The 27109-nt window shown below is 34.9% G+C and overlaps 1 protein-coding gene across 5 annotated transcripts; it reads right to left on the reverse strand.

The window, feature by feature from the left end:
* Positions 1-921: 921 nt before the first annotated feature.
* LOC127859881 (protein lifeguard 1-like) lies at positions 922-26773 on the reverse strand. Of its 5 annotated transcripts, none has more exons than XM_052397468.1 (12): positions 26607-26716; positions 21582-21675; positions 20427-20523; positions 18213-18291; positions 17687-17746; positions 17237-17327; positions 15401-15438; positions 15028-15073; positions 12633-12674; positions 11645-11734; positions 9831-9878; positions 922-3170 (listed from the first exon to the last, which is right to left on the reverse strand). In XM_052397468.1, the coding sequence occupies exons 3-12, from the start codon at positions 20497-20499 to the stop codon at positions 3021-3023; spliced, it is 717 nt and encodes a 238-aa protein (XP_052253428.1). In that variant the 5' UTR covers positions 20500-20523; positions 21582-21675; positions 26607-26716; the 3' UTR covers positions 922-3020. The 5 variants fall into 5 exon arrangements, with proteins under 5 accessions (XP_052253428.1, XP_052253430.1, XP_052253427.1 ...); XM_052397470.1 differs by lacking the exon at positions 21582-21675 and adding an exon at positions 26051-26149 and having other exon boundaries at positions 26607-26668; XM_052397467.1 differs by lacking the exon at positions 21582-21675 and having other exon boundaries at positions 26607-26773.
* Positions 26774-27109: the final 336 nt, after the last annotated feature.

Raw genomic sequence — 27109 nt, forward strand, 5'->3', positions numbered from 1 at the left:
AGAGAATTTAAAGAAAATTCATGTCTGGTTGCCCCGCCCTCAAAAGGCTACTCCGCCAAGGGAGTGCTGGCAATATACAAATTGATCTAACATTACAATTGCAGATTAGTTGTGTTAGCGGTCAGGGACATAAGGATTTTGGTAATGGGCGGAGATAATAATTGCAATGTGAAAGGTGTATTATAACACATTGAGTCAGCGTCTACAATTTTCAATATAATTTTGCAATAGTTGCATTTATAAACAAGAGCACCGCATAACGGGTGCCACGCTCGGCTGCGAAAGCTTGCCAGATTATTTTTTTTTTAAGAGGTCACAGTGACCTTGACCTTTGACCTAGTGACCCAAAATGGGTGTGGCGTGTAGAACTCATCAAGGTGCATCTACATATGAAGTTTCAAAGTTGTAGGTGGAAGCACTTTGATTTTAGAGGCAATGTTTATGTTTTTGTTAAAGTTTTATATTAGAGGTCACAGTGACCTTGACCTTTGACCTAGTGACCCAAAAATAAGTGTGGCATGTAGAACTCATCAAGGTGCATCTACATATGAAGTTTCACAGTTGTAGGTTGAAGCACTTTGATTTTAGAGGCAATGTTAAGGTTTTAGCATGACGCCTATGGCGGACGGCGGACGAGATGGCTATGACAATAGCTCGGGTTTTCTCCGAAAACAGCCTTGCTAAAAATTATGCAGCAGCAAACCTGTCTTTCATTGAAATGTGTCACATCAAATAGGCTTGTGGTAAATTAATGTTTTTACTATATACTAAATATTTTAAACCAATACTAGTCTATGTTCAATAAAACACAATATTAACACCAGATCTGATAACAGATGAATATAGTACGTTCTCATCAGTGTGTAAATTAATCCAACATCCTGTTGATATGGACAACACACAGCAAGAACAACAAAGGCATTCTTCAAATCTTAACAACATATTTATTAAGAATACAATCGTGTGCCTTTCACTGCAACCTTTGCAAATGCAAAACATCCACATATTTCTCAACCAAATGAAAGAACGCATAATTAAAAACCTTTCAAGCATAAACCATTACTAAATTTAAAATTAATTCACAACAAATTCCCCTAAAAAATTATTGATTTTAGATTTAATAAATAAAACTTCAAAAGCACTTCACCTGCTTGGGCATGTTCTCCATTCTAGGTTGACATTTCATCTAGGCCTGATTATTATGGACAAACACCAACAACAATTTACTTGCACGTGTGCAAAATCATGTAATATAGTGCATTAAACAAAACATATGCTGCATAAACAGTTCAACAGCAAATAAACAGTGTTGTATGTTCCAAGCTGTGGGGGGATTCCAGGAATTAATTTATTTGAATTTCAAAATACACAAAAACAGAAATCTATGCATGAAGAAAATACAACGCTACTATGACATGGAAATAATAGTCTGAACATTAACCTTAATACTTTAAACTTGTAAAAGAATAAGCCCACATTTGGTGGGAATCATACTGAAATGTGCATAGGTTTATTCCAATTTAATAAAAAATAATACTAATAACATTTGTTTTGAAGTAAATAATTACTTAGTAACAAGTAATTCGCTTTTTGTAAGAACAATAAAACTCATGATTATGATAAAAAAAATCAAAGTGCTTCAAGTAATTACAAAATAAAAGTTGGAATTAATATTTTTACTTAATAATAATTGAAAAAAAACACCCACAAAACAATGTAACCTTCAATCTGTAATAATCAGTAAACAATAAATGTAGAATTTAAAAAAGTGATGTAGCAAAACAAGAAGTTAGTATATTTTCCAGCAACAGAACAAATTATCTTTTAGTATCTTTCCCAGCAATAAAACAAATTACTTAGTATCTTTTTTGCTGCAATAATGGCAACTGTACCTGTATATTTGAAAATTATGATGTCCAATATTTTTGTGTAGAGTATGATAGCACTTTGAAAAGGTTGAATAAGTATATAACACATTAATAATACATTTTTTGAAATTTAAGTTATTATTTTATGATAATAGCTAGTTACCATTATTTGATTATTTCCTTGTTTTCGCAGATTTTGATTTGTTTTACCTAAAATGCAATTAGTCTATAAAAAAAAAACACAACCAAACAACTCGAAATAGTTAAAATACTCGCACTAACATAGTAACAAATTACAAACAAACAACACAACAATCATAAAAACATTAAGAATTGCGTAATGTGCATTGCACTAAGATGTTAAGCGCAGCTTTAGGTATAGAACTGTAGACTGTGTCAGTGTGTGCACAGTTTGAAAACAGAAGATTGCAAACATACATATATAGAATCAATAGCATACAAAAGTCTCTTAATTAATTGTCTCAATACTGTTTTTTAATAAAATATAACAATGTGTTTTTTTAAGTTAAATATAACTACACTAATACTGACTATATTTGCTATACTTATTAATTTTTGCATGAACTATGCAATATTGCATTAAAGTAAAACTAGAGATTCACAATATGTACCAGTAACCGATAAACTACATCAGATGCTGACCCTTTGGTACAGAATTTAAGAAAAGCCTCAAACTATGTATTATACATATATGAAATTTCAAACATATAAATAGTTGTTAACACAACAGTCATACAAACACAATACATTTGTCAACCTCAAAATAATAACTTGAGTCACAACCAAAAATTTCAACTAATTAACCAGCACAAAAATCATCTTTCAACAAACACGATACAAAGTCAAGGATGTCCGTTCCCAACTCACACAACCAGTTTGTTTCTCTTTGTGAAGCAGTATTTGGCCACTAAATTTGATGAAAAACAAGTCACAAACTTTTCTAAATTGTGAAAAAATGAGTCACAAACTTTTTTAAATTGTTAACAGTTTATTAGTGAACTTCTCAAAATTGTGAAAAACAGCCATTCTCTAAGAAGAAAAAAACGTTGACAACAGTCCTTCTAAACAAGATTTTTTTTGACAGTTGAAATTTTACTTCGCACAAACATTTTCTGTTGCGCTGGTAACAAGCTAATCCTTCTTGCCAAAGATGGCGAGGATGAAGAGGAAGAGATTGATGATGTCCAGGTAGAGATTGAGTGCCGCGAAGATGTACTCCTCGGGGGAGATGGCGTACTGGTGTTTACCGCCCATCATCATTTGTGTGTCGAATACCAGGTACTGCAGAAGAAAGAAATCAACCTTATTATAAGACCTTTTGTACTGGGTTCAAGTTTTCAACACCTCATTACCAACAAACGGCATAAAACCTGAACAGACTGCAAGTTACATGCAGGCTGATCTGGTTTTATGCTGGTTGCATATAGCTTTTATCACTTTCCTTCTCAGACCAGGTACTGCCCAGGTAAGAAATTGACGCAAGGAATTAGCTAGGAAAACAATTGAGTCTCGTTCTTAGAAAACTGGGCTCATTGTATTTGTGCAAAGTGTCGTCCTAGATTAGCCTGTGCAGTCCGGACATACACTTTCCGCTTTCATGTAATTTTTTGCTTATAGGAAGTCTCTTCTAGAAGAAAATCCAGTATAGGCAGAAAGTTTTTCCCCAGATTAGACTGTTCAGAATAACATTGGACAACATTTTCAGCACATGCATTAAGACCAGTTTTCCCAGAACCAGGCTTACTTTATGCTAAGTAGTGAAATGTACAAAAATATCAGTAAGATAATTCCTTGTATAATTCACTGTGCTGAAATCCTGTTGTTTTTAAAATAAGAGTTCTTAAAATTAAAATGTGTTTGTTTTCCATGTGAAATGTATTAAATCAACATAATTAAGGGAAAGCATTTCTTTAATTCTTGTGTGCAAAGGTCATGGATATGGTATATTTTACATACAGAAATGATAAATACAATGAAAGATCCTGGCATGCATGTTATGTCTCAGTTGAGGACTAGTAATATTTCTATAGAATTTATAGAATTAATCAATGTTTGTTTATGCTTGTCACATTATGTGACAAATACTACTGAAGCATATGAAATACTTGTCTGAGAAATGGAATTTAATTGTGGCCTTGACCTTTGAATGACAAGCATGAGTGTTGCACGCGACTCAATGCCTGGTCATGGGGTATGACATTAATTATCTCCTAGGCATTACAAAAAACATTTAAACAAGAGGGACTAAAAGGCCAAAAGTCGCTCACCTGAGATAACAAGATATTATTGGGACAAATCTTCTGATCAAGTTGCATGAAGATTGGAAAATAAATGTGGCCTCTAGAGTGTTAACAAGGTTATACTAAAGCCATATAAGGAAAAATGCCCCGCCCCCTGGCGGCATGTTTTTCAACCAACTGGCATCATTTTCAAACTCGTCCAAGATATTATTGGAATGAATCTTCTGACTAAGTTTCATGAAGATTGGACAATAAATGTGGCCTCTAGAGTGTTAACAAGATTTTACTATAGCCATATAAGGAAAAATGCCCGACCCATGGCAGCCATGTTTTCTAGCAAAGGTTACCATTTTTTAAATCATTCAAGATATCACTGAGACAAATCTTCTGAGCAAATTTCATGATGATTGGAAAATAAATGTGGCCTCTACAGTGTTAACAAGGTTTTACTATAGCCATATAGGGAAAAATGCCAGCCCCCTGGCAGCCATGTTTTTCAACAAACCGTCATCATTTTCGAACTCGTCCAAGATATTATTGGGATGAATCTTCTGACCAAGTTTCATGAAGATTTGACAATAAATGTGGCCTCTAGAGTGTTAACAAGATTTTACTATAGCCATATATAGCCATATAAGAAAAAAAGCCCCGCCCCTTGGCAGCCATGTTTTTCAAGCAAAGGTTACCATTTTTGAACTCATCCAAGATATCATTGGCACAAATCTTCTGAGCAAATTTCATGAAGATTGAAAAATAAATGTAGCCTCTCGAGTGTTAACAAGGTTTTACAATAGCCATATAAGGAAAAATGCCCCGCCCCCTGGCGGCCATGTTTTTCAACAAACCGGCATCATTTTCGAACTCGTCCAAGATATTATTGGGATGAATCTTCTGTCCAAGTTTCATGAAGATCGGACAATAAATGTGGCCTCTAGAGAGTTAACAAGATTTTACTATAGCCATATAAGGAAAAATGCCCCGCCCCTTGGCAGCCATGTTTTTCAAGCAAACGTTTCCATTTTCGAACTCATCCAAGATATCATTGAGACCAATCTACTGACCAAATTTCATGAAGATTGGACAATAAATGTGGCATCTAGAGTGTTAACAAGGTTTTACTATAGCCATATAAGGAAAAATGCCCCGCTCCCTAGCGGCCATGTTTTTCAACCAACTGGCATCATTTTCAATATCGTCCAAGATATTATTGGGATGAATCTTCTGACCAAGTTTCATGAAGATCGGACAATAAATGTGGCCTATAGAGATTTAACAAGATTTTACTATAGCCATATATTGCCATATAAGGAAAAATGCCCCGCCCCTTGGCAGCCATGTTTTTCAAGCAAACGTTACCATTTTCGAACTCATCCAAGATATCATTGAGACCAATCTTCTGACCAAATTCCATGAAGATTGGACAATAAATGTGGCCTCTTGAGTGTTAACAAGGTTTTACTAAAGCCATATAAGGAAAAATTCCCCGCCCCCTGGGGGCCCTGTTTTTCAACCAACCGACATCATTTTCGAACTCGTCCAAGATATTATTGGGATGAATCTTCTGACCAAGTTCCATGAAGATCGGACAATAAATGTGGCCTCTAGAGAGTTAACAAGATTTTACTATAGCTATATATAGCCATATAAGGAAAATGCCCAGCCCTTTGGCAGCCATGTTTTTCAAGCAAACGTTACCATTTTCGAACTCATCCAAGATATCATTGAGACCAATCTTCTAACCAAATTTAATGAAGATTGGACACTAAATGTGGCCTCTAGAGAGTTTACAAGACAAATGTTGACGCCGCACAACGCACGACGGACAAAAAGCGATTACAAAAGCTCACCAACAGCACATTGTGCTCAGGTGAGCTAAAAACAAATATTTATGAAACCTTGACTTTAACTGAGGAGCCTGGGAAAAGGATGCCATACATTGTCTTGTCATTTGCAATAACATTCAAAATTATCATTAAAATTTAAAATCATATCAGGAATCAAGTTACAGAGAAAACATGAAATTTGAATGAATGGAGCAACTTACTATCCAATACTACCCACGATAAGACTTCTATATGCCAACCGTTGAGTGCATAAAAATGACTGTTTAACCTAGACTTCAGGCTATGGATATACACATTGAATCCAACTTATCGTCTCAATGCAATGAACATGTGAGGCAAGTCAAAACTGCTGGTTAAAGCCACAGCATTCTGATCAGTTTTTTGACAAGTGATTTTGGTCCCAAAATATTTGTGCAAACAAGCAAAATGAAAATAATTGTTCTCCATTCTTTCAAACAGAAATCTCACAAACCAGTGCATGATTTGTCCATATTCATTGAACATTTCGGCCCAAATATATATTCAAAGCTTACTATATTGCTAATAATAAACTCTTAACACAATCATATGGTCCAATTTTTGTCATTGTAATTTCTTTTGTCACACAAGGATGACAAACTAAGTTCAGAGGGTATAGTTTTGATCAGCCTCGCCACTTTGTCATAAATAATAATCTAAGCTGCTTGTATCTTCAGCCATTCAATAAAATTACATTAGTTTGTGAAGATGTGCATTTTACTTTGACATCTTTGTATGTTTCAATTTTATAAGATGCATAGTGATAAATAAAGACACAGGTGATGATTGCAGTGCAATTGTTAAGTCTAAGATGGCTATATTTTGTGTGATACATGGGTATAGCTTGCGCTGAATTAACATGATTGAAGAATGGGTTGGGAGTATCAGGGACTCAAACCTGTTACCACTGGTGTGAAGCTAGCATGGTGTTAGCACTTGAGAATAGATTCTGCTACTCAGCTGAACTGCCTGTTAACTGGCTTTTAGCTTTAACTTTTCAAATTGCCTGAAGGCAAAAATTCAAGGCATATGAAGCATTTTATAACTTTCCAAGCTCATTTATTCTTCTAGACATAGTTATGTTCTTCAGCACATGGCTTGCATGCATGCATACTCTTCAATCTTTAAGGTAAATGATTCAAGGAACATTGTTCATAGGTCTGTTGCAGTTTGTATTATATACTTTTTATGGATTGATAACTCATCTTATAACATACTTTTGATGTATTTGAAATGCAATTCTAGCATACCTTCAGGTTATAAAAATTCTATTTTTCGTATCCAATTCTTCAGTACAAAATTGTATCTTCCCAATTTTGTAGATCGCATTTATCATCACTCAACCAATACATATTCATCTTTTTGTTTGATAATTTGTCAAAACAGATGTTAAATATTTTCAGTTTAAAGATTGTAAACAAATAACGCACTAATAATAATCAGTCATGTTAGTCATTTGAAGTTATTTTGACACTGCATGATAACTTACAAAGTTACAGCCCAACCAAGCTGTTTAATGGTCCCATTTGGCATACGGGCTTTAGGTTTGACCTTGACCTCTGAGATTGAGACAGGTTTAACACACAAAATGTTTCCTCAAGGTGGTCATTAATGGCAAGTAATAATGAAATAACATAATGGATGACCAAGCAAGAGTAAAACAAGAGGCCCATGAGGGCCTGAACCGCTCTACTGCTATAAACAATGTGCAAGTTTGGAAAGAATAAGATGGAAACTGTGTACTTAATCGCGCAAACACGGAGAATTTTCTCAAATACAAGGGGAGATTATTGTGTACTTATTTCTCCGATACTGCTCATATTCAATAGGGTTCAAGTCCTCATTGATATAAAGATACTGTGCAAATTTGGAAATAACTGGATGAAAACTGGAATTAATTGCGTAAACAAGCGGGATTTCAAAATTTTCTCATATTCAAGGGGAAGTAGTTCTGGACTTATTGTTTCGAGATTGCTCTTTTTAAACAAGGGCTGTTCATGATCCCAGACGTAAGCATTCTTGAGTTATCATCCGGAAACTATTTTACTGTTTCAAGTCACTGTGACCTTTACCTTTGACCTAGTGACCTGAAAATCGATAGGGATCATCGGCCAGTCATGATCAATGTACCTATAAAGTTTCATGATCCTAGGCGTAAGCATTCTTGAGTTATCATCAGGAAACCATTTTACTGTTTCGAGTCACTGTGACCTTGACCTAGTGACCTGAAAATCAATAGGGGTCATCTGCCAGTTATGATCAATGCACCTATGAAGTTTCATGATCCTAGGCCTTAGCATTCTTGAGTTATCATCCGGAAACTATTTTACTGTTTTGTGTCAGTGACCTTGACCTTTGAACTAGTGACCTGAAAGTCAATAGGGGTCATCTGCCAGTCATGATCAATGTTCCTATGAAGTTTCATGATCCCAGACGTAAGCATTCTTGAGTTATCATCTGGAAACTATTTTACTGTTTCGAGTCACTGTGACCTTTACCTTTGACCTAGTGACCTGAAACTCAATAGGGATCATCGGCCAGTCATGATCAATGTACCTATGAAGTTTCATGATCCGAGGCGTAAGCATTCTTGAGTTATCATCAGGAAACCATTTTACTGTTTCCAGTCACTATGACCTTGACCTTTGACCTAGTGACCTGAAAATCAATAGGGGTCATCTGCCAGTGATGATCAATGTACCTATGAAGTTTCATTATCCTAGGCCTAAGTGTTCTTGAGTTATCATCCGGAAACCATCTGGTGGACGGACCAACCGACCGACATGTGCAAAACAATATACCCCCTCTTCTTCGAAGGGGGGCATAAAAAGGGTTTGAGTCCTCATTGATACAAAGACACTGTGCAAGTTTGCCAAGAATTGGATGAAAATTATGGACTTTATCACATAAAAAAACTTAATTTTCATTTTTTTTCTCAAATTCAAAGGGGGATAATTTTGGACTTACTCCGATTTTGCTCATTTTCAATAGGGTTTGACTCATCATTCAGATAAAGACACTGTGCAAGTTGAGAAATGATTGGATGAAAACTGTGGACTTTATTGCGTAAACAAGCCTCATTTAACAATTTTCTCAAATTCAAGGAGAGAAAATTCTGGACATTTACTCTGATGTAACCCATTTTCAATAGGCTTCGAGTCCTCATTAATATAAAGACACTGAACAAGTTTGAAAAGAATCGGATGAAAACTGTTGGCTTTATCGTGTAAACAAGAAAAAGTCTAAAGCACGCACGCACGATGGAAACCAAGCCATGACATAAGCTCTTCAAGCCTTCGGCCAGTAGAGCTAAAATTAACAGACAGACTAACAGATAAAGCAACCACAACAAGCAAATTCGTTAAATTGATATCCTCCGCAAAAATACTTCTGGACACAAATATTTCTGGACGGATGGACAACGCCAACATCATCCTCTTATCCATTTATATACACATACCAAGTTTCAATTAAATCCGTCAAAGCACTTCCAAGATATGGCTCCTGGCACACACGAAAAAGCATTTTCTCAAGATACAAAGGGCCATACCTCCGTTATTATCCAATGGTGTACAATGCCATTTGGCGTGCATCATCCTCTTATCCATATATATACTCATACCAAGTTTCAATGAAATCCGCCAAAGCACTTCCAAGATATGTCTCCGGACACAAAAGTGAAGGACGGAAGGACAGAAAGACGGACGGACGAAAGGACAGACAACGCCAAAACAATATCCCTCCGCCTATGGCGGGGGATAATTAACTACAGTTTTTGAAGCCAGGGCGTAAAAATACAAAAGTACCAATATCATGCAGTTACAAAAAGATAAACTTACCGCAGAAAACAGTAGAGCTCCAAGGCAGGAATAGACGATGTTTGCAATCTGAAGGAGTTAAATGTGACATTATAAAATGTGCATAAGTACTGTATACTGGTACAAAAATGTCATTTCATATAAATTATAATCCTATGCAATAATTGATGACAACAAAAGGAAATCAATCCTAAGTTGCAAGCAATGACTCATGAATGCCTGACGACAAGCATGTGAAAGTGAATTGGAAATATTTAAAAAATACTATTTGATATAAGAAAATATAAAGTAAAATCAATGTGATCCGTTCAATGTGGCAATGGTGTAATATGGTGCCCCTGTTTTTCAGTTCTGGATTCTATACCAATTTGGAGAGTGTTCTCGCAAATTTCTCAAAGATGTACAGTGTTTGTTCTTCCCAGCAAAAATACTTGAGAAAGCAATTGAGCTTAAATAAAGAGTTCATAGACACCGAATACTGAAGACTTGACCAAGGGATCTTATTTTTTTATCCCACTTGACAGAGAATCAAACACCGTCTCCATTTTTTTGACAAATTTTCATCAACACTTCATCATAAATGTAGCTGTAGAATGGTAATAAGTCTTTTTAAGATTTGACCTCGTGACCTAGTTTTTTAAGCTATCTGACGGAGATTCAAACTTGGCCTTAATAGTGTAAAGATAACAATCTGACCAAGTTTAATCAAGCCTCAGTCAGGCTAAGTTTTTCTAAAATTGACATGATGACCTTGTTGTTTATGCATATGACACAGATTCATATGCAGATTTTAGTTGCACGTGACCCATATTCTAGCACAGCCTAGAAAGTATCAGGATAAACATTATTACCAAGTTTCATCAAGAGCAAGACATACATGTTTTTTCCTAGAATGGTAAAAAGGTTTCTCTTAGATTTGATCAGTTGAATTATTTTTAGAACACTCATGACGCAGATTCAAACTTGGTCTTAATATTGTCAAGATAAACATTCAGCATAAATTTCATCAAGACTGAGTCATAAACTTGGCCTCTAAATTGGTAACAAGATTTTCTAGTTTTTTGGGCGCACATGACCCAGATTATACTCAGTGTAACAGATAAACATTCTGACCAAGTTTAATCAAGCTTGAGCCATTATAACGGCTTCTAGTGCAGTAAAAAAATGTTTCTTTACATTTGACCTCATGACCTACTTTTTGGATGCACATCACCCAGATTCACAATTAAGTCAATATACACATTCTAACTATGTTTCATTAAGATTAATTCATAAATGTTGCCTCTACTGAGGTTACATAGTTTTTCTAAGATTTGACCTTGTAACCTAGTTTTAACCAACATGACCCACATTGAAACTTGGACTAGATATTGTCAAGATAAAAATTCTTACCAAGTTTCACCATATTTGGTAAAAAAAGGCCTCTAGAATGGTAAAAAGCTCAAAGTAAGCAACACACACCACACAATGCCTTGATGCCAGACATAGGGTGATTAAAATAGCTCACCTTGAGTGTGCACAGGCGAGTTAAAAATGTGCTTGATTGTTGAAATTTTAATACACACTCTTTGCCCTAGATTACTAAGCAGCATCTACTGTATGGATTATTAAATCAAATACAATAATATTGTAAAAGCTGTGGCAAAGAAACAGATAATAAGACTGGCCATGTGTTTGTAATTTTACCTACAGAGATCTCATGAAATTTTGACCTGACGTATGAAGTGAACATACACAAAAATGTCAAATTTGGTACCATTTCATTTTTTAAAATATTTTTACACTACTTATGAGCGGATAGTGTTATGAGTGTTATGAGTTTTAATGGAACTCACATCACTGCGGAAGATCGCACACAGGATACCAAAACAGAAGAGGACGATGAGCAACACAAACAGCAGCCCACCCATCATCGTGAAGTCCCACTGAAAGCAGATATAAACCTTGAATATAAGCCATTGTGTATTTTTCTGAGAAAATTGGGCTTAATGCATGTGCGTAAAGTGTCGTCCCAGATTAGCCTGTGCAGTCCGCACAGGCTAATCAGGTACGACACTTTCCGCTTTTATGGTATTTTTAGTTTCAAGAAAGACCCTCCTTGCCGAAAATCAAGTTTAGGCGGAAAGTGTTGTCCCTGATTAGCCTGTGCGGAATGCACAGGCTAATCTGGGATGACACTTTACGCACATGCATTATGCCCAGTTTTCTCAGAACACGACTCTATTTGAGTCTGGCTCTGAGAAAACATGGCTTAATGCATGTGCGTCAAGTATCATCACAGATTAATCAGGGATGACACTTTCCGATTTTATTGTATTTTTTGTTTAAAGAAATTTTCTTCTAAAGGAAATTCCTGTTTAAGTGGAAACTATTGTAGCTGATAAGCCTTGCAGACATCACAGGCTAAACTAAAATAACACGTCCAAGCATTAAGCCCAGTTTTTCCAAAACACCGCTTATTTCCTAGAATCAGACGCAATTGTATGTCAATGTACTACAACTAGCATCATGGATTTGGTGTCTGTCTAGCCATCAGGGAAGTTACGGGTACCGAGACAGCGTTATATAATCAGAGACAGCAGTTAAACATAATAGCATAATTTTACACTTTAAGGAATAGATTTCGGTCATTTTAATTTTTCCTATTATGTTCCAATTATTTATTTTAAAGTTTGAATTTGATCCAAAATTAGCACAACAAATGTCTTAATACAGCCATGTCTATGCTATATCAGCCATCACAATTTGTGTGTACATGTAAAAACAGCCATATAAATGCTTTATTGACGTTAACATAATATTTATAATTCAATGTTTACATACTTTTGTCTGGAAAGCAAATATGGTCAGGCTAAGTGTCACCACCTGAAGAATGGAAGTAATATATGCACTAAAGATACAAAATGCAACCACAACCAGCAATAATGAAGATTCTGCAATAAGAACATTTTAATTAGACTTAATTGTTGTCACATGTTTGATAGAAGAATTTGAATGTAAAACATGCATTTTAACAGAACTGAGTATTACTTTCTTTATGCAAAATGTTGTATAGCATGTACAAAGTATTCAACCATGACCTGCAACTTGTTTGATATTGTGTACAAAAAAATATGACTTAACTTAGATGCTTCAATACTTAATTTTTTTTCTAATATTATACAGAGAAATCATAAAATTTTGTGGTAAAACCGATATAATTTCTGATTAAGATTTGGTTATTGGAGAAATAAGTTTGTTGTCCCGCTGCTTGTACCGGTAATCAAACCATTGTTATTGGTCTGGTAGTTCAATTCCATGGCATATCAACTCCAAACAGTTGGATCTTACAGCAATAATCAACACTTGGCCGAAAATTATCTCTTAAATACACCAATTAAATATATACTACTCACACTTTGCTAAGGATCACTTTTTATAGTATGTGAAATTTGAAGTTCAGCCCTAGCAAGATTCAGTCAGCATCATGCATCAATGATAAAAGAATACATAAAAACATGAGCACCGCCTTGCGGGTGCAGACCGCTCATCTATTTTTCTTTTTAAAGGTGAAGGGACCTTTCTCAATTTCAATCACAAAGGAGGGAGGGGTGGAGTGGAGAGGGGTGTGTAGCGTGGGGGTGTGGTCATTAATTACATTATCTTCCAAAAATGCAAAAAAATGCATTTTTTTTAAATATTTATTTTTAGGGGGGGGGGGGGGGGGGCATTCTTGGGTGGGATGGTTGGACGGTATTTCAAAAATAAAATAATAAAAATAAATATTTGTGTTTTTTAACCATGCTTTTTTTTTTTTTTTTGGGGGGGGGGGGAGGGGTATAGTGTGAGGGTGTGATGGTCATTTATTAGAAGATCTTTAAAAAAAAATATTTGGGGGGGGGTGCATGGGGGATGGTTTGGGTGGAGTCTATTGTGGTATGTCAGGTAAGAGTTGTTTTGTCAAAGTATCAATCAAATCTAATCATAAATAAAGAAGTTATGGCATTTTTAGCAAAATTTAATAATTTGACCTTGAGAGTCAAGGTCATTCAAAGGTCAAGGAAAATTTCAACTTGCCAGGTACAGTACCCTCATGAAAGCATGAAAGTATTTGAAGTTTGAAAGCAGCAGCCTTGATACTTTAGAAGTAAAGTGGATCTAAACACAAAATTTAACCATATATTCAAAGTTACTAAGTCAAAAAAGGGCCATAATTCCGTAAAAATGACAACCAGTTATGCAACTTGTCCTTAACTGTCCCCTTTTGATAGTTTGCAAGTGTTCCAAGTATGAAAGCAATATCTATGATACTTTAGGGGTAAAGTGGACCAAAACACAAAACTTAACCAAATTTTCAATTTTCTAAGTATAAAGGGCCTATAATTCCGTCAAAATGCCAGTCAGAGTTACACAACTTTGCCTGCACAGTCCCCTTATGATAGTTAGTAAGTGTTGCAAGTATGAAAGCAATAGCTTTGATACTTAAGGAATAAAATGGACCTAAACACAAAACTTTACCAAAATTTTCAATTTTCTATGTATAAAAAGGGCACATAATTCTGTCAAAATGCATGCCAGAGTGCTAATAAAATCAAAAACACACATTCTAATATCAAAACCTGCAAACTAACAATTTAAATTAAATTGAAGATAATGTGAAAATAAAAAAGTGATCCTTAGCAAATTTTGAGTAGTATATATTGAAACATTTGTTTATTAAATGATAAACAACCTGTTCAGAGGGGGTAATCACGTGACAAACAAGATGGCGACGTCCATGCCGAGGCAGGTATTTTTCGTTGTGTTATACCCTTTATTATTTGTATTATTATTTTTTACTCCGCCCACTTTCCAGCCATATTAAAAAGAAAGTTATTTCTAAGTAATAATCGCTCTATATCTTGACTTTACTCGGTGCAAAATTTCTTATCATAATGATCTAATTAGGGCTCCACTAAGAAAATTTAAATTGAGTAAAGTAAAAAATAAAGCGAATTTAAATTCAAAATAAAAGCTAACCACCTTTTTACTGATATGGCTGGAAAGTGAGCGTCATTTAAAAAATAAACAGAAGTAATAAAGGGTATAAAACGGCGAAAAATAACTGTCTCGGTATGGACATCGCCATCTTGACTATCACGTGATTACCCCCTCTGCTGTTTCACTACCAATCTTTCTGCATTAAATTCACCATTAATTATCACAAAAAGAGATTGTGATCACCTTATTTTTTACTTACTGCAGTAATTCCAACTGCCATCAGCACATACTCTGTTTTGTACTTCCTAAAAATAAAAACAGACGTTAAATAACATAACATGATATATATTAGGACAATGCTTTTATCAAAAATTTTGATATTATAAGTTTAATATATGTTATTGTTGATATGTTTGAATATTGCATGCCCGTGACTTATACCTCTTGTTGTCCATAAATTTGATGTGCTCCTTCCTTTTCTCCCAAATTATGAGCATACAATTTAATATGATCCTGTATCAAGGCATTTTCTATCTATCGTGAACAGACAAATGGAATGTCAAAAGCTCCTGCAACTTAGACCTTTGATCTGTTGAACTCAAAATTAATAAGCATCTATTTTGACTGCTTACCCTGAAACAACTCCCAACATGAAGCCTTCAAGTACAGTCTGAAACGAGAAAGCAGCATTGAAGTGACTGGGCAGGGATTGTGAGGTTAGCAAGAGGATGAGAGTATTGACAATTCTACAATTTTAACCCACAAATTTTGGAGTAATCTTCACACATCAGTACATGCAAATTAAATTTTATTTAGCCTGGAAATAAATGGAAAACTAAAGCAACCCTCATTGCATGTTTGAACGCAGACAAATTAACTGTAGAATCTACAGGGGATAAAAAGACAAAGTATAAATGCTTGTCGCAGTCAAAATTCTTTGCATAACAATCATCTTCACATCCAGCTGTGAAAGTCTGAGCTCAACTTGAAAAGCAGTGAGAGAAGTTTAAAACACACTATGTAAGAATAATATAAAGTACCATAATTCTGCCAAAACTTGTCACATCATAAATTCCTTTAATTTTTATTTACAATTATCAACACATTAAGGATATTAAATGCCAAAGTGTGAGTGGGATCCCGTCAGTATTTATTTGAGAAATAATCGACGGGTAACCGTTGGTTATTGCGGTAATAACCAACGGTATGGAGTTCAGATGCGTAGGAATTAAACCACGAGGGCGTAGCCCGAGTGGTTTGATAACAAGCATCGGAACGACATATCGTTGGTTATTACCGCAATAACCAACGCTTACACGTCGATTATTTCGATTCTAACACAGTTTAATTAATAAGTTATCGGCGATTTAAAGGTTATAAATGAGAATTATATTAACCAGACGTCCTTCACTTTTCCGCGAAAACGTGACGTCACCACAACAATGCACATCAAATGACGTCGTTTTCATTCATAAACAATGCGCGGAAAATCAAAGTGACGTCATACTTATCACCGTTGGTATATCGGGGTAATAACCCACGGTAGTTTTCCTTCTCTGTATATAGAAAACAAGTCGCGTGCCGTGGTAGAATTAGGGATTGAAAACACACACCTTTGATACTATATATTCCAGTGGAAAACAATTGAGAAAAGGCCATAATTAAACTGTGAAAGATTGAGTGAGGATCACCCAGTAGTTAAAAATGAGATAAAAATGTGCTTCAGACAACAATATACTCTATGTTGATAACAAAAGTTATGGCCAATGGTAAAGTATTCGGACAAACGGACAGACTGACTGACTGACATTTTAACTGCTATATGCCACCCTACGGGGGGGCATAAAAACTGACATATTGGCCATAATTCTGCCGACAATTGTCGCAGCCCATTTTCCTTTCTTTATGATAATATAGACATCAAGAACATTCAAGTGGGATAGATTGAACAAGATCCGCCCAGTAATGTTAATTAATGAGGATTTGAAAACAAAGTTTCAGGCAACTATATTCTATTTAAGAAAAGAAGACATCATTTTTGCCCAATATTGTCCAAGCCTAAAATCCTTTTACTCTTTACCATATAGAGACGTATTTTGTCGCATTTGTAGTCCCATTTTAATTAAAGATCTTTCTTACTAAATTCAAGTTTTAAAGGCTTCATTTCCAACCCTTAGGTACTGATGAGCAGCAAACAGCATACAACCTGTACAGACTGCGAGTAACTCGCAGGCTGTTCTGGTTGTATGCTGGTTGCAAAAGCCATTGTCACTTTGCTTCATATGGGGGAAAGGGTTAATTAGGATAAACTACACATTTAATTTAACTAAATTTTTAGCGAGATCCACCCAGTATTTTAAGACGAGTTCAAAGCACAAGCTTTGGAACAAACACACTGACGGATAAAAATATGCATAGTGCCTCCCACTCATTGGGATGTTTGCAAACGCTGCCCATAAGATACATACAAACACAGTCAGAAGGATCATGTTGGTGGGAAAGCTCCTCCGCACATTGGGACAGCAGGCCAGAGCAATTAGGACAACAAACGTGGCCACCCTGTTTAATGTGATCATTGATATATAGTACATTCAATAGCCAAGGAGAATTAACTTAACCTTAAGGAATGTATCCAATCTATCTATATATTTTACTTTATTTAAACGTCACTGACAGCACTGTAAACATTTACAAAACATCAAAATTTATGAATGTTGGTAAATATTCAACATGTCAAAACTTATTTTATTTTAAATACTTTACTTTAAAATAAAAAGCTCCAGATTTGAATAAATCAATTTTTGTTGTTGTTGTTTAAAACAAATGCTTCTTTTCTAAACAGTTTGCAGAAAATTATTAAATCACCCTAAGGATTTAAAGTATTAAAATGATAATTACAAAAGATTACGAATACATACATCACAACTATCATCAGCCAGACATTCTTTGGATCATGTACAAATTCCTTGACTGGTTCTCTGAAATAGTTGAGAGATAAAACATATTGTTGTATAATAGGTACCTACAAAGATATACAATAGATGTTCAGTTTTTCACATTTAACTGAGTAATACTGACACAAAAATGTGCATGCTTGTTTACTTACTTTTCATAGGCTGTTAAAACAATGCAAATATGAAAGTTTGGCAATAAGTACCCTTAAATTCCCACATAACATAGTTGGAGTAAAAAAAAACATGAGAAAACACATCTCGTTTTCATAAACAACATTACAATTAAAATCACTGCATAACATAACAACCATTAAAAAACGAAATCTAAAGCTTTTCACAGTTTCAAGCATATCATTTAACAACAATTTACTTGACTTAATAGCCACCAACTTACAAATACATACAGTTATATCCACCAACTTATAAGTATATACAGTTATATCCACCAACGTACAAGTATATACAGTCTGAGTTATATCCACCAACTTACGAGTATATAAAGATGCACATGATTGCAAAGGTAATCACCAACTGAGCCATCAGAATCCCATACACCTTCCTGATGAAACCTGACAGGAGACAGTAAAAATACATGTGCACCTATTACCAGTAATTTATTATTTTTTTACTATAAGTTACATAATAACTCATTTAATACAACATTAATCATTGTCAACCAAACACATACTTCAGGCCCGTACCCAGGCCATGGGCCCAGGGGCTCGGGCCCCCCCAGCTGGCTGTCGAACTATGATTTTTTTTTAATAATCGGCCCACTGCAATTTTTTCTCTCGTGCAAGGGCCCACAGTACACTTTCCCTCAAAACAAAAGAGCAGCTATGTTTTATTGTCTCTGATAAATAAGGGGATTAACGCTCGCCAATCGAGATAAGCCTCTAGGCAATGTTTTCTTATCGCCTTGTACCCACATCCCCGATCAGTCCCCCATTGTGATCATGAATGCCTCATCTATCGATGGTTGACATGCATTTTGATACGTGCAGCGAATGGAAGCAACTGCCACAGGAGTTCGTAGACTATGGTCTGATAATTGCCGACGCAAGTTATTTTCCTTTTTTGAGAAGGCCCTAGACGTATTTTCCCTTCTAAAAGTTTAATTTTTTTTTGAAACATTTTATTGGGAGTTTTTAGGTCCCAATATATACTTTTTGCATTGAGAATAGGGCCCTGAATTTGAACCGGAACGAAAACACTGACAAAGGTATTAAACATAGTATTTATAGTATAGTATTTATAATTTTTGAAAGGAAATCCCTGAAAAAGACTACGATGAGATAGTTAACATGTTTGTTTAAAAGAAAAACAGATTCATAAATTTACCGAGCAACAGATAAGAATTTGGCAGTATTCAGTATTTAATATAATTGAGTACCGAGAATTGAGTAATATCAACCTATTAATGGCTCATTGGTAAAAAAATGAAAAATGAATCAACAAATCGATCTCATTATATAAGTTAACCTGATCCAGTGTAGACAAAATATTGTATAGTTAAATTATCACTTTCCTTGAATTTGTTTGAAAACAGTAAAATATGTTAAATTGATTATTTAAGACTTTCATTATTTCCCCCAAAAATTAGGCGTTTCGCGCAATTTTTTTCCTCAAAAATGGCAAGGTCTTACCCAAAAAAATCAGATTAAAAAAACTGTGACGTTATTAATTTGTGAAAAAAATGGTGGAAGCAATACGAGAGTTGATGTGGATAATCGTCAGTTTAAACTTGTAAGTTTCGGAAATCTAAAGCTTTTAATATTGTTGTGAATTCACACCAATGTTTAAAGCTTAAGACTTCCGCAATGTGCTGATTTACTTGTTATATTCCATAAATTCATATCACAAAATACGTTTTTATAAGCATTAAAATTCACCTTGCAAAGTGCCAAATTAAAAAAAGTATATATATAGGGATGGGGGGATCCCTCCCAAACTCTCCCCGGTTGGGCCCCCCCAGTAAAAAAATCCTGGGTACGGCCCTGTACTTATGAATATGTATGGACCAATATTCATCACACATATTATAACGATATATACAACTACTTTCAATCTGGGCAAAATATTTTAATCTCTACATTTAAGGGGAAGAAACATTTGTTTTGGCATTCAATGGAGAAGATCAGAGTAGCATGACATTTGACTGAACAATACATGTAAGATCAAAGCACATTCAACTTTCACTGTTATTTTAACAGTTTCTACCTTTGTTTATAAACCAAAGTGTTTAATTGTTTTTTTAGTACTTAGCCTTTGACTTCAAATATGTGGAAAAAATGTTAAAAGTTTGAGAGATATTCCTCAAGACATTCCTGACAAGGAGCTTAGCTAAAAACATTTTTTTTAATAAACTTTTATTTTTGATAATGAACATTTGTCAGTATAAATTTTGTTAATTTGTATCCAATAAAAGGACCCAAGGGCCATATCATATCACAAAGGCAATTGAAAGGGCAAGCTTACAAACCAATAACAGGCACCGTGCAGCACCAAACTAATATGGCCTGGATAAAACACTTATACTTAATACAAAAACATACTTCTTGTAACTCTTCAGCAAATACAATGTATCACCATTGAAAAAAATGGTGATTGAGGATTTAAAATTGATTTAAATTACAAATATTTATGTTTCTATAAACAAACAATGTTCTTTATTAAATATAAAAGAAGGTTATATAATACACACCATGCCTGACTTCTTTTTCTGAAAATCCACTGAAGTCATCATTTGCAAAGTGACTTCTTTCCTCATCATACATCTTGACAGTTTAACTCTAGTAGAACTGCAAAATTGTAATTTCCTTACATTACATAGTCAAAACTTAATAATGTATTAATAATTATTATCTTATTTGTCTTATTGTCTACATGTACTCTGTTAGTAACAAAAAATATATTTTAATGAAAGGACCATACAAACTCAGAAACACATGTTTTGTAGATTTCTTAAACCAAATTGAATTGTCTTCAGAATTTTTTTTTTTTGTAAAAATGCCATTTAAATTTTTAACTATACACATTAACTAACTGGACTTAATAGTTGCTTACACAAAAAAAAATCTAAATTATATAAGCTGAGAAATGTAAAAAACTCAGTAATTCTGAATCAAAAGTCAAATATGTCAGCAATGAGCAATTTTAACGCATTTTTTCTTTACCAAAGTTTGCAACTCATTTTTCACAACGATAAACAGCTTGCGGCTTATTTTTTCACAATTATGAACACTTTGTGATAAAAATTTTCACATAATTAGGAGGCCAATCATGAATGCCGCTCCACAAAGATGGAAAAACAAGCCCTGACACTTATGGCCAGTAAGCACAGAATTTCGAACTATCTAAGAGATATTAGTTTATTACTCATAAGGGGGTAATCACATGATTATCAAGATGGCCAAATCCATGCAGAGGCAGATATTTTTCGCCGTTTTAAACCCTTTATTACTTGTATAAGTTTTTTTAATTCCGCTCATTTTCCAGCCATATTACCAAGAAAGTTACTGGCGTTTATTTTATCGAAATATTCGCTCTATATCTCCACTTTATTCGTTGCAATTTTTTTTAGCAGGATGACCTAATTAGGACTCCACTTAGAAAATTTGTGGTGAGTAAAGTTGAGATATAAAGCAAATTTAAATACAATATAAACGCTAATCACGTTTTTACTGTCATATATGGCTGGAAAGTGAGCTTCAATAAAAAAATAAACAAAAGTAATAAAGGGTATAAAACGGGGAAAAATAACTGTCTCTGCATGGACGTCGCCATCTTGACTATCACATGATTACCCCCTCTGTTACTGTCACATCAAATTATAAAGAATAAACAAAATAATATTTACTTTTGCAAAATAAACTTATATGTGGGTAGTTCTTCTTTAATGCTTTGAGCTCTTAAGAGTATATACATGTGCGTACAGCTCAAATGTCTTCCTGCTAAAGGAAAAAAACATGCAAAAAGTCTCATGAATGTCTATAAAATAGAGTTCAATCTGACACTAAATACCTTGTTACAAACATAATACCTTTAGCCAATGGCATCAATTTGCGTGCAAAAAAGCTCAAAATATATACATGAAAAAAATCTGTCATAAAAAATGCGAAGTTCTGAATTGACGACTGAATCTATCTTACAGAGGTTCAAGAAAAAGCAGATGTATCATGATTGGTTGATTAGACACAAGATCTATCTTGCGGAGGATTCCAGAGATAGTCAGGGCTCGCGCTGTCGTTCGCCACTTGAGCCATTTGCGAAAATATTGAGAATTTGGCTCAAGAAAAATCCGATTTGCGAAAATGCTAAAATCTCGTAAAATTTCATTAAAAACAGCCGCCATTTTAACCCGAAACTGGTTTTCTATATTTTTCTCTTTGTTTCAATGAAAGTATTAGCAATTTTGACAGTGAACAAAAACCGGTCTGCACCTGTATCGAGACATCGCTTGACCTTATTGTTATTGAAGTGCACATGGTAGCTGGCCAATCAAAACTGAGCTCGCTTACACATGAAATGACGTTGTTGAATGAAACGTAAAAATGGGTGGAGCTTTGAATACACAGTTAATATTGCTCGATTGGTCATTGTCGGCTCGGGTACTACTTACATGTACCCCGGGTCCTCTTAAGTATACTTGCATGTACCCCTGGTACGGTAAATATACTAAAACGTACCCGGGAAATTTAACGCTAAATCGGTCGTTGTCAGCTATTACTTTGAAATTAATTATATTCACATTTATGTCAATTTTCTGTAAAACGGCCTCTATATTATCGAAACTCATACTCACAAAGCATGTTGACACAATTTTTTCAAAGAGAAGTTTGTTTAAGATAATCGGTAGCGCGTTTTACGACATCGGATTTTAGGCGGGGTTACGACTCGGGTACAGTCTAATATCGACCTGGTACGATTAAGTATATTAACCATACCCAGGGTACATGTAAGTATACTTAAGAGTACCCGGGGTACATGTAAGTAGTACCTGAGCCGACAATGACCAATCGAGCGTTAATATTGTCGTCGGCAAACAAAATAGCGGTCGGTCGCAAATGTCGTATTATAAGAATAAAAATGAAAATAAGCGTGACAATAAATTAATTATTTCCAAGCTGACTATCGATCTAAATTAAAGAGTGATAATTAAATAATTAGTTCTATGTCGTTGATGTTACAACTTTCTGTTAATTTTCAATTGAAATGAAAGGTGATAATTAATTAATTTGATCGTTTTACTCATACACTATGCTTACTAACAGCGGCGTATTTTAATCAAAGGAAAACGTGAAAAACACGCGCGGTTTTTAATAATTAAAGTTTAATTAAAGTTACGAATTTGTAACACATTGGAAGAGTAATTCATATCGTCTACAATATAAATGAAAGTAACCACTTTGTCAGTACTGTCGCTAACATGGCTTGTTTAACCTTAAGGCGTCCTTTGGACGAAAATGAGTCTGAACCAAAAAAAAAAAAACAAGATGTGTTTGTGAAACACAATGTCCCCCTAAATGATATTTGACCTTGTAGGATGACCTTGACCTTGACCCTTCACCACTCGAAATGTGCAGCTCCTTGAGATACACACCCATTTCAAATATAAAATTGCTAGCTTTAATATTGCAGAAGTGACATTACATGCACAATTTTGACCCATATATTTGACCTTGAAGGATGACCTTGACCTTTCACCACTCAAAATTTGCAGCTCCATGAGATGCACATGCACGCCAAATATCAAGTTGCTATCTTCAATATTGCAAAAGTATTCATAAAATAAGCGATTTGGGCCACATATATTTGACCTCTGACCTTGAAGGATGACCTTGACCTTGACCTTTCACCACTCAAAATGTGCAGCTCCATGAGATACACATGCATGCCAAATATCAAGTTGCTATCTTCAATATTGCAAAAGTATTCATAAAATGAGCGATTTTGGCCACATATATTTGACCTCTGACCTTGAAGGATGACCTTGACCTTCCACCAGTGCCCCAGATAAGCTGCGTATCTGCGTCTTTCACCCTATTTAATTGCTTAACAACGCAAAGAAACACAATATCATGCGTATTTAAAACGCAACAGGTTTTACTTATACGCAAATTCGTCAAATTTGATGCGTACAATACAATAGCTTCGATCGAAAATGCTTGGCTCATTTTCGGTATTTTCTCATTGGAATTATTTTCGTAATGCGGCGACGCTTTCATTCAGCATGCGCCTGGATGACGGAGCAGTAAAAGTCAAAGTTATCCAAACGCTCTGCGGTCTAGATTTCATTCTTGAATAAAGCGTCTGACCAAATTATTGACGACGACATACATGCGTTTTAAATCTGACTTAGGCTAATCCGTCGTTCATTGTGCATGTCTTTGTAAAGCGTCTGTACTTTCAGCTTCTATTACGATGCGAAATAAAATGTCTAAGAGAGGTCGAAAGATGTCCGCGATTGTTGCGCCAAAGTATCAGTCGATCGCAAACGTTTTCGAACCAAGAAAGCAAAATCCCATAAGTGCCGATTAATTCATGTTATCATTTTTTTAAGTTTAAAGTTTATATTATGCACAGTTTCAAGGATTAAAGATGTTATGAAACATCAGTTTATTAAAGTAAATGATGAAAGTTTACAGTTTTATTGAATCAATACACGTGTGCAGCTTCAACAGAAGTAAAGTGGCACTGGTTTTATGGTATAGATTTTTATATCTCATATCACCCTATTTCAAGAATGAAATCACCCTATTTATCAAAATCAATGGGTGAAAACCCTAATTCCCAAATAATTATCTGGGGCACTGCCTTCCACCACTCAAAAGGTGCAGCTTTTACACATACACAGATACACATGCATGCCAAATATGAAGTTGCTATCTTCAATATAGCAAAAGTTATTGCAAAATGTTAAAGTTGGCGCAAACAGACAGACAGACAGACCAACCAACCAACCAACCAACAGACAGGGCAAAAACAATATGTCCCCCACTACTATAGTGGGGGACATAAAAAAAATAGAGCATTCCAAGAGTCATGGAAAATTGATAATAATTGGCTTTGCTTTGAGAATGAATCAAAATCAATGTTCTGTGACCTATGCATTAAGATGCAGAATTCCAACACGTTCACTGTAGGTTGCAATATCCTGAAAAAAGACTCGGTGACGATTAGTCAAAGCATATTTTCAAATTCGAAATACTCCATTGCAAAAACTTACACATTTTCATGACCCGTTGATGTTTGTGATACTTGGATTAATATCATTTTTCTGCAAGCACATTACATCAAGAAAGTTGCTTTAATTTCTGCATTAGGGATATATTTATCATACATGCCAGACGTCCCGATCTTGGCAGGACAGTCCCATTTTGGGGTGTTTGTCCTGGCATCCCAATTTGTGACAATTTGTCCTGACATTTGTTAAAAACGACAAACATTCTTTAAGTTCAAAATGAAACTCGCTATTCAAGCTCCGTCTGGCCTAAATTTACCAGCTCTTATCCCTTTATTGCCCCTGTTAACAAACCATTTCTACTACTGGAGTGCACCAGTGTTGTTTTTGAAACCTCATCACCAATTTATCGGATAATTATTGATTCTTTCTGTAATAATTAGTCATTCACACCATGGTGTTTTTATGATAGGGGTCGCTAATTTCTATGGATAGATGCATTGTAGAGAATTCAAAGCCGACTGCTTTTGTATTTCATGGCCCAAATCAAGTACAAAGATACTATTACAGTGTATTATACCACCTCAGGCTAAAAACCTATCAAAACACTACTTTTTATATCAAACAAATTGAGTGCAGACCAATACACATTGATGTTTCACTTAAATTTACTTTCCTTTTTGACTGATTTTTAGAAAATATTGCATCAATATAAAAACAGCCGTCAATGCATGCACATCGCGTTAAACAATGTACACATCTCTGGGCCTCTGCCCCCGATTGGTCATCAAATAGAGACATGCCCCACATTATCAAGTTATGGAGTCATTCGTATAGTGCACATGTGTGTTTACTTCCAGAAAATGGAGAACACCTGTGTTCATGAAATTCTTCAAAACATTTATCGTCAAGATTTGCTAGAAATTATGAGTTTTTTTTTAGTATTTTACTGATTATTGACTAGGGTAAAGGTGGCATGATTGATTGTTTTATTTTTCCTGCTTTTTGGGCAAATGTCCCAACTTTTTATGGAATGTCCCCATTTGGAACTGAACAATTATCGCATTTATGTATTTATATAATCTTTATGTTTTTATGTATGCCAGAAAATAGTTATGTGGCTCATATAACTGTTTAAAAAGCACCTGGATTCCAGATCAAACTTCCAGCAACCGGGAGGGTCAGTAGCTGGGATTATTCTTGCAACAAATATGTGGGTTGTATTTTCCAAGAATGTGTACAGGCTGGATGAAAATGAAAAAAGCTTTTGTGTGATTCATGAATTTTAAAAAGAAAAAAATCGAGTTTCAAGTCTCTTTTTCGTGACGAAAAATAACTATATGTTATGGTGTGTTTTTTTTATAAAGAAAACCATAATGAGTAAACAGAAAGCAGTTTTTCTTCCTTTTTAAAACCAATTTTGATTGATCGGGTGCATTAATTATAACCTGAAATAAGTATATGTTATTATTTTTATAAATGCTTAAATTATTTTTTAAGAATATATGCGTTGAACATATGATAATGTAAACAAAATAAAATACATAGAAAAAACGTCCGAATCTCTTATCCGGAAATTAGACCAGTTTAAAATAATTGAAAATTACGCCGAAACTAACATTTTAAGCATTATATATATCATAATTGTGTTAAATACTATCAAAATTATACTAACAAATCTATAATTATACTATTACATACTTTTTAATCAAATAAAAGTAAAAAATGCTGTCCGTTTCGTAATTCTGACAGTCTATATCAACCAGACGTTTATTTGTGCACGTATTTTTACTGCACCATACAGTATCGCCCACAATCACTGGTTGTAAACGACCAGTCATATGCTGGACGACCTTCGAACACCGCTTTCAATGCGTTTTAAAATTCGGTCAAAGCACTGCATGATCCCGCAGAATGTCTATACGGCACCATCTCATTCTCAACACTGCGTCCCTACAGCGTTATAGACTACAGTATATCAAGGAGCGCAAGAAGTGGCTACAGAATGATCGGGATGCATTCACGCCTTTAGTCGCTCCTTGCGTACCTCATTCATATCTACAGCCTTCGCAGAGTGCCTTCATTGCGCTGCCAACTAACATCCACTAAAAGACCCACATAAGCGTTACGGCAATCTTAAAGCGATCTATCAAGCGCGCAGCGTAAGCGCGGAACAGCAACTATATGTCATTTTATCCCATTTT

This window comes from Dreissena polymorpha, chromosome 15 (assembly GCF_020536995.1).
Source record: "Dreissena polymorpha isolate Duluth1 chromosome 15, UMN_Dpol_1.0, whole genome shotgun sequence".
Lineage (NCBI taxonomy): Eukaryota > Metazoa > Mollusca > Bivalvia > Myida > Dreissenidae > Dreissena > Dreissena polymorpha.

Coding starts and splice junctions, on each gene's coding strand:
- LOC127859881 (XM_052397467.1), bottom strand. CDS start 20,499: ATGTATGATGAGGAAAGAAGTCACTTTGCAAATGATGACTTCAGTGGA. Junction 11,735..12,632: donor TATTTGCTTTCCAGACAAAA/GTATGTAAACAT, acceptor ATCTGCTTTCAG/TGGGACTTCACGATGATGGG. Junction 9,879..11,644: donor GTGCGATCTTCCGCAGTGAT/GTGAGTTCCATT, acceptor TAACTCCTTCAG/ATTGCAAACATCGTCTATTC.